The sequence below is a fragment of the Platalea leucorodia genome (genome assembly GCF_965183815.1).
Source record: "Platalea leucorodia genome assembly, chromosome: 3".
NCBI classification, from domain to species: domain Eukaryota; kingdom Metazoa; phylum Chordata; class Aves; order Pelecaniformes; family Threskiornithidae; genus Platalea; species Platalea leucorodia.
Window position 1 is genome coordinate 56,386,004 of NC_138825.1, and position 9,036 is coordinate 56,395,039.

At 40.2% G+C, this 9,036-nt stretch overlaps 1 protein-coding gene across 3 annotated transcripts in view; it reads right to left on the reverse strand.

The window, feature by feature from the left end:
- KATNA1 (katanin catalytic subunit A1) overlaps positions 1-9,036 on the reverse strand; it is a 19,763-nt gene extending 10,727 nt beyond the window's left edge. For 2 of the 3 annotated variants that reach the window (XM_082307262.1, XM_082307264.1), the window contains exons 1-5: positions 8,952-9,036; positions 8,367-8,655; positions 3,573-3,747; positions 2,695-2,852; positions 202-385 (exon numbers count right to left, since the gene is read on the reverse strand). In XM_082307262.1, the coding sequence (XP_082163388.1) occupies positions 202-385; positions 2,695-2,852; positions 3,573-3,747; positions 8,367-8,371 (522 nt within the window). In that variant the 5' untranslated portion in view covers positions 8,372-8,655; positions 8,952-9,036. The remainder of the gene's footprint in view (positions 1-201; positions 386-2,694; positions 2,853-3,572; positions 3,748-8,366; positions 8,656-8,951) is intronic. The other variant, XM_082307263.1, reaches the window with a different exon arrangement.

Sequence of the window (9,036 nt, forward strand, 5' to 3'; positions counted from 1 at the left end):
GTTTTGTTTTGTTTGTTTGTTTTTAATCAATCAGTAACCAAGACTGTCCATAAAGCAAAGATATCTTACAAGGTGAGAATAAAGTCAGCATGCTGACTTGAACAGAAGAAAAATTTTATAGGCATCTAATTTTATAATACACTCAATATTAAGAAAGCAAGACTGAGCTTCTCAACTTCATGAAGTTATTTGCAAGCTTACCTTTTCCTCTTTTCCTTTATTTTGCTGATCCTTTTTTTCCCGGCTGCGGACTGCCTTCCCTTTATCATTAGGATTTCGAGAGGATGGACGGTGAGGGCCTCTGACAGCTGCACTTATACGATTATTGTGACCTCTGCAATCACTGCACTGAGCAGACTGACGTTTTCTGGGTCCTGGCGAAGGTCTAATTAGTTGTAACATATGCAAAAAGCCTCAGTGTAAAGTCACTGGTGAGCACTACATAACCAAATCAAGTGGTTACAAACTGAAAAGCCATTTTGCTCAAGACAAAAATCTGTATGTCAGAAACAAGACAGACATTTTTAGACAGTCACTAAAAATCCATTTTCCCTTTGCCACAAGCTCAGGGGTCGTTTGCTTAAAACAAGCTCCTTGCTTCGTATATTTCATAAATAAAAGTAATCTTAGTATTATGGAGCTTAGGAAAAAAACAAACCAAACCAATATATTTTCTCCTTATCACAATGGTCCTCACTCTCCTACCCAAAGAAATGTAAAGGTTTCTTGGGAATGACAATTTTGTTTTCACTTCCTTTTATTTTCACTTCTTGGGAAAGAAAATATATATGTGAGGCCTACAGCTGTTTGAAACTAAACTACTTTCAGAAGTGTATATGAATAAACCAGTATCGTCATTGGTACTTTGGATTTCCTTTTTGAAATTCAGTTTCTTCCCCATACAAATCCGTTACACTCTCAGACATACTTTTTCCATGGGCCTTCCTAAAATTACAGCATTAATAAGCTATCAGTAAAGCTTAAGTTCAAGGATATTTCTGGAGAACAGAAAATAGAAGACTCTGATTTGGAAAGCATTTACTTGAACTAGAAGATGTGTTTTGACATATAATTCAAGATATATCAGGATCCAGTACCTTTGTAAAAGTTATCTTTAATTGATTCATAGCAGCAAGTTTGTCAGAACTGTACATATCTCTTCAGGGTGAAATGCATATTGCGAAACATGAATATGCTAATGATAAGATCATGAGTGTTAAAGTCTTGTCACTCTTCAAATGGAGTATCTACCAACCTATACTTTTATTTATGAACACTTAGCCACCTATGAATTCCACCCCAATGCTCAAAATAAAGAAATAGTATGATTACACACTTAATTTCCACCTAAATTTGTGAGCTCTGCTATCTCAGTATAGGATTTTACTGTGGTTATTCCAATACAACATGGCCCAAGTTTTCACCATGGCTTTTTCATATTATCACAACTCAATACTTCACCAGCTGGCAAGATAAATGGAACGGAAAGAGTCCTCTCAAGTCTTTCCCTTTTTAGAAACATGAGTTTGTGTATCTCTAGAAAGCTTCAAAACATTAGGAAAGTTCTACCTCCCAGACTCTATTCGTCCAGAAGGTTTGAATGAGATTGGCTAGCAGTGTTCCAAAGTTATTAAATGAGAGAAACAGAAACAGTGTGATCACACAAGACCCATTTCTTTCAGAAAGCAGACTTAAAATAAATCAAAAAAAGTAAAAATGTACCCGTAAAGACTGAAGTTATCCATCTGTGAGAAACAGCTTCTAAGTTCAAAACCTCAAAGAACAGTTTGACAGTACAGCTAAGCTGATCGAATAGTCACTTTCTGTCAAAGTGCACAGTTCCATGTCTGCTTTGCATGCATTCCTGTTGCCTCCTTCATGCTACCACTGGCATGTGTTAGAACCTCCAATTAACCACTTCAGATAGCTAATCTCAGGGAAAACAAAACAAAACAAAAAACAAAACCCAAACAAACTAAAAGCCAAACAAAAAGCCACTAGCCTCACAAAACAATGTCTTCTTTGCCAGTTTAGCGTCCTGAACCAGCTAATGAATGCCAACAAAGACAAAAGTGAAAAAAACTCAGGCAACTGTGGAGGGTAGGACTATCCTTTCAGGAGCAGCTACATTGTCAAACCACACTGCAGGGCCTCGGTTTCACAGACACTAAGCCAGCATAATCTAAAACTACTTCTGAAATAAGCAGACTTGCCTGCAGCTGCTTGTTCCCACCCCTCCCCTTGAGCTTATGCTAGCCTAACTGACCAGTTCATGAAGGAGATCAGGGAACCACCTTGCTACACAGAAGGAACTGAGCTTGGACACTTCTAGATTTTACTGTTACTCAGATAATACTTCTTCATCCTTCTCATATGAGCTACATGCAGAATAATTTTAAAGTTGATGAGAAGACCAATTCAGGAACAGAGTTGAGCTTCCATAGAATGAGAAGTTTATCTTAAGTTTGGGAGGGGAAAGCTTGACATTAGTCAAGCCTATATAAGATAAAAGCCCCAGAACGTTCTGAAGTAGGCTGCCTCAAAATGGCATCTCCTTCACCACAAATGGTGGCAAGCTGCTGGTGTTAAGTGTTACACATTTAAGTTCTAGAACAAAAAATACACAGGAACAGGCTGAAGTCAAAGCACACTTTGCCCTGATAAACATTAATTTAGGTCTTCAGGTTCTCTTACCTACGTTCAGCAGGTACTGGCAAAGACCAGACTTCTGCATCATGAGCTGGTAATTCTTGTTGTGAAGCTTTCAATGGAGTACTGTCTAGTTTAAAACTCTCTAATGTTTTCATTATATCTTTCACATGCTTAGCTTCCACACTTATCTCCTGCCAAACCTGATTAAAAAAAAAAAGTAGATTAAGCACGTTGCAAATAAGTTTGTAACAGTCCTCTGTTCAAGCCCACGTAATGCCTGGATGGATTCCACAAGGTTTCACAAGCTACCTGATTCCACTTCAATAGACAAGAATAACGCACATCAGATATTAAGAGGGTTTTTCTGCCTTCCTCATCACATTTAAAGAATAAACAAATAAATTTTGGATTTAACACCAAAGAGACTTTTGACAAATTTTGCATATTAAACAAGCACGACAGAAAAGAGCGCAACCTAATAGATTGAATGTCAATGAAAAAAAATGATGGTTTGTGCTAAGGATAAATTAACATGGTAGCCACAACTCAGTTTCTATTAAGGATCTGTAAGTCACACTACTAAAACACTGAGAGGGAAATAAGACTATTCAAAATGGCACCAGCCTAAAAAAAGTCAGCATCACAGGGGCACTCATCAGCAAGAAGCTGACAAGCCAGACAGTGCACTGGCTCCCCAGGGCTGTGTTCCATTCCCTGTTTTGTCATCATCAGCGCAAGAAGTCATAAAGAAGACTCAAATAAGTCTATATAATAACAAAAGAGCCTATATATATATAACAGCACTACAGTTTATCAGAGAATGGTGTAAGTATTTTTAGACTTTTCTTTACCATAGGATAGCCAATTTTTGCTACTTTAATGCTTTTCCCTCAAAATGTCCCAAAAAAAGTACTATTTACCTGTTGCCATTTCTGTTGCAGATACGTATCTCTGACAGAGTAGAGGTACTTATTCATTTGGTCAAGAACTCCCTGGTAGTAGACCATCGCAGAGTCATAATTTCCCAGTAAGGCATATTCACGGGCCAGCTTTACATTCTCACTGATCATAACAAGGCTCATGTTCAACATGAAGCTGAAAAAAATAGGAAATATTAAGGAAAAAAAAAATCCCAGGACCAGAACAAATTTTTGTGACTATTTTCATACGCTCATTACCTCATTTGGCATATAAAAATATAGAAGCTGGAAATGTACTGGTTAGAAAAAGGTCCTAGAATGAATGTCATCCATATAAAGAGATAATTGTTTCTCTATTACTAGAAATGAAACTCTCGACTTCATAGAATTGTTCCATGCAACGAAGATTCTGTTGAAAAGCATATACAAGATATGCAGATTTAAATGCACCATTACAAGACACAATTGCATACTCTCCCTCCCTCTTTATTCTATTGTAAGATAAACCGGTGTTTTACTGTTAGCACTACTACATCGTCCATACTATAATGGCCTATGGCTTAAAAACACCCCAACAGACAATAAACCAAAGCCCTTCTTCCAGATGCATTAAGTTTTTTTTTAATTTTTTTACCTTAACATTCCATGCATACAAGTTTAACAATCTGATTTTTGCCTTGTGGGGAACACTATTTTTCCATTCATTTATTTTACAATTCTTCAGATTTATTTAATGTTTCTTCGAAACAAATATCCACCTTCCATGCCCAGCTTACACCTTCCTATCACCTTTGTTTTTACACTTAAAAAGAGATTCTTGAAAAACCTTGAGCCTGCTAAGTTATCACTGAAAGGTAAGGAAAGGCCACAATTAAACATTTAGAGTGTAGCTACCCACTTTATTTAACATATTGTTCAAACCACGCTACTTTTCCCCACCGGTGGTTTTTTTGTTGTTGTTTTGTTGTTGGTGTTTTTTTTTTTTTTTTTTTTGAGCAAACATTATGGACTGTGACCACTTCCACTTTGTAGCATTAGCAGAATTACGATTTATACAAATACAGTAATAAGTAGAAGCAGTACACTTATTCTTTATGATACAGCCACTGTCCATATAGCAGTCATCCTATGTTCTTATTTGTTACCTATACATCCCAATCCCCTTCTTCTCTAAGATACCTGCACTGTCTCCACTTTTCCTGTCTCTTGCATACCAAGAATTTCCCCACTCTTCTTCTAATTTCCTAGAACCAAGCACAGAAAACATCAAAATAAACAAATAAACATGCCTGCAAGACAGTCGTCTTGCTCTCATTTCAGTACCTGTACCCCGTACCAGTAACAAGCAATTGCAGACAAGCAATTACGGCTAAGCCCTGGGATGAAGCGTACTTGATACAGATCAACTATTTAAAGAATGCAAGAGGTACTAAACTCACATGCGCAATAAACAGACTTAAGACTGAACACATTTCAAGACCAGGTCACGGTCAAATTTGGACGCATTTATCAGAGGTTTCAGAAGCCACACTTTGCACACATTAGACAACCTATTGCTAGAATATTAGCTCCCCATTGTAAAGAGGGGCTGCTAAGTACAAATCAAACATTTTAAGACTTCCACTCCTTTTTCTGTCCCTTTCCCAAGTAGCTTTATGCCCAGGCACACAGCTGATCCATTCCTGAGTCAACATCCTCTTCTTTTTCCTTCCTTGCTCCTCCTTCCCCAGTTTCCCTTGAAGCAGACAGCTGCTGTGAAAAGCTACAGCCCAAACAGCAGAACTCTGGCAGCAGCAGAGCTGAAGACAGGCTGCTGACAGCCCACACCCATCCACACAGAAGGGACCCACGGGGCTGAGTCTGGAAACCTGCTATCACAAGAACCTACGCTATATAATCTCACTCCGGCCAGAGACTCGCTGAGCTGGCCAAAACGATGCCTACAAGCTGATACAGTTAATGTGACCACCAACTACAAAGACTACCATATCCCAGTCTAATTAGGCTTTGGAGACACAGTTTGACTTGGGAGTTGTGTTGGTTTTTACCTCAGGAGAAAGAGCCTGAAGATGTTTCTCAACTGCTATATGGATCATCACACAGCTATTACCAAAGTTTTCCCTGCTATATTTAGGAGCAAGCTTTTCCACTCCTGCTCATCCTACCAGATACACCTGTTTGCCTGTCCTGAGAATTCAAACTGATGACTAACACCACCAAAATCACAAGTTGAGCAAGATGCTAATAAATGTTTTAAAAATCAAGTAATAGCAAGTTACTAACGCCAAACTAGATTTTCAAACACAGAGAGAAGAAATAGATAACTTTTTTACACTGAATGCTGTAGAGCAATCAAAGCAGAACAGCAATTCGGTTTAAATATCTAGGAAAAAGAAAAGCTTGTAAGAGTAGTTTTCATCTGGAAATGCGAAAATAGCAAGAATGGAAAAAAAAAAAATCTAAAGAGGCTAAGTCAGAAAGATATGAAAGCTTGGGACCAAAATGACAGTATTGCACATAACAAAAGAGTAAATGTGATTTTCAGGTGAGAGAAGACAGAGAAAGGAAGGATAGAAAAGAGAAACAGACACAGAAGAAGAATGAGCTAATATCTCATGCGGCAGGGGGGAGGAAGGAGAGGGAGAAGGTGCTCACTTAAACTTATAATGCTTCCAACATAACCAAAAGTAGTAATTCCAACAAAAAAACAGGAATCCATCTGTTTCATCAGTGGTACTGAAAATGCAAGAGAATTTAGTTTAAACTAGAAAAACAATTTAATTTGTTGCTTCTTGTTGAGTCATAAGAGCAGAAGAGCTTGAAGTGGCTTCCAAATACAAGGCTCTCCTGTACAAGTGGGGCAGAAAAAGCTGCTGGCTCTCCTTCTGTCTGGACATGCCTCTGCTGCTGCCACTTGAATACAGGTAGTGTCAGAGCTGATACACTAATGTGAGTCTATAGGCTTACAGTACCTGTAACTGAAAATGCCGAAGCAGTTTTAAGACAGGGAAAAAAAAATGGAGTTAGAGTACTAATCTGAAACCAGATTAAAGTTTGCAGCAGAAAGTCATAGTAGACTGTGGCAGCTCAGAGCAGGGTGTAAGACACATGGGAGAGGCATGAGTATACACAAATCCAGAGTTGAACTAGACCCGAAGGAATTAAAAAAACAAACAAACAACCCCCCCCCCAAAAACCAAAACCAAACCACAAAACTGATCCTGTACCACTTAAAAATTTTTAAAGTATTTACAAATATCTAGTACCCTCACATAACAGGATGTCAAAGCAGCAAGGCTGCACTTATCAGCTAGGACCTCTCCATGAATCGTGCCCAGTGAAGCTATCTATGTTCCAACAGCAACTGAAATAGTAATGAGCTTGTAAAGTTTACAGTGAATAGGATATAAGGACAATAACCTAAGCACTTTGCCTTGCAAGTTTAACTCTACACTGTGTACAAACACACACACTTCACCATCAGAATACTCATTCTCTACACTAGCTGTGAGTATAGATCGTCCCCTGAAATTAACACAATAGAAACCCATCAAATTAACCCATCTCTAGTATCAGAATACATTTTATCATTTGTTCCAAGCACCTAAAATACCTCTAGAGTTTGGAACAGCCAAGAGCAGCAGGGGCTGAAATGTAACAAAGGTTCAAGATACCTACAACTTTAGAGAATGAGGTTTTAGAACTTATTTTTATACTTTATTTCAAAGATAACAGGCTGACCATCATCAAGAAAACACTGGGGATACATCATGTTTTCCACAATGACTTTAAGGAATTATCATAAGGAACAAATATAAGTAATTTCGGCTCACATTCGTACATTAGAATTTGGGAAGCCGTAACTGAATACAATACCAATCCTGCTTCACAAAGAAATCCCCAACTTGAAAAAATAAAAGAAGAGATCGATATGCAAATGTTGGGACAGAAGATTAAAGTTGGTGTCTATCAGTTACTACGGGGGACCCACCAGCTACTCTGCAGACCCAGAGAACAGCACAAGCCATACAAGGAAAACACTTCCAAAGAGTCCTTCAGTCCAGCCTTAATGTTTGGATTAAGCCAGAGCTTGAATTTTGGCAGACTGTACACATTTCCATTATTTCAGCCTGCTATACAGGCTCTGACATCAAAGTAACCATGTAAAATTCAGAAAGTTCTCTCAACAAGCTAGAAGAGAAAAAACCCCCCGAAGTCCCAGCTTTCAGGAATCGCTTTTTAGTGATCACAGTGGCCTGTCATCGGACTGCATCACCTCCGAGCTCCCTTCCAGTCTCAGTACTCTTCTTCACAACATCCACTCCTAGCAACATTTGGTATCAACAAGCAATTGTGTTAATTACTTGGGAAACAGAAGAGTTGCCAGACTTATTGGACACTAAACAAACTGGTTCTCATCCACTTATTGTATGTAACAGTAACGGTAGCAAAAGAAAAACCACCAGCAACCACGAACATAAGCATACTTAGCTGTTTAAGCACAAAAAAAAAAAAAAAACCAAACCAAAAAACAACAACAAAAAAAATCATTAGATAGATACACTGTTGGCAGATGCTTTCAAGGCTAAACCTTTCAAAAGACTAAAAAAAAAAAAAAAAAATATTACTTACTCCCCATTTCACAGGAGCTGGCATTCTTTTAGACAGCCAATGTTAAATTAGCAAATTTCTCAGAAAATTTAGAAGGGTCTGCAGCAGAATGGATATCTAGAATTGATACCAACTGCTTCTCTCTGTTTGGAGAGACAACTAGCATAATTGCAAAAAGCTTACTTCATTAAGTTGGACTCGATGATCTTAAGGGTCTTTTCCAACCTTAACGATTCTATGATTCTGTGATTAAGAAAACCAAACAAACAAACAGGTGGAGGGGAAGGGAGAAGTAGGAACCAAAGTTCGGCGTTGGAAACGGTGCCATGCCAGAGCAGCCCACCCAGCCGGACTCCCCAGGGGCAGGCTGCTGAGCAGCCATACACCCGCCGGCAGGCGCCTTTCGACGGCTTCAGGGACGCCACGGCGATGCCCCGTGCGGCTCCGAGCACGTACAAGCTGCAGCAGTGACCTAAGACCGACGAGCACGGTGTAAGAGTCACGGGTGTCAACGACGGCAACGACCGCGGCGACTCACGCCCTGCGAACCAGCGCCGGGTCCCCGGGCCGCGGGACAGAGGAGCCGAAACTCTCCTCCCGCCCGGGCGGAGGGGTGCCCGGCTCCCCTCCGGGCGGCCCGCGGGGCGCGGGCGTCGCCCCTCGCCTCAGGCCGGGGCGGGGGGAGGTGCGCCCCGCAACGGCCACACTGCGGGAGAGGGACGGACATCCCGGCCGCCATAAGGAGGGAAAACACCGCGCGTCACTTACTCCTCTCCAGAGCTCGGCCCCACCGCGGCAGCAGCTCCCAGCAGCCACGACCCCGCCGCTTCTTCTCCCTTCCTCCTCCTCCTCC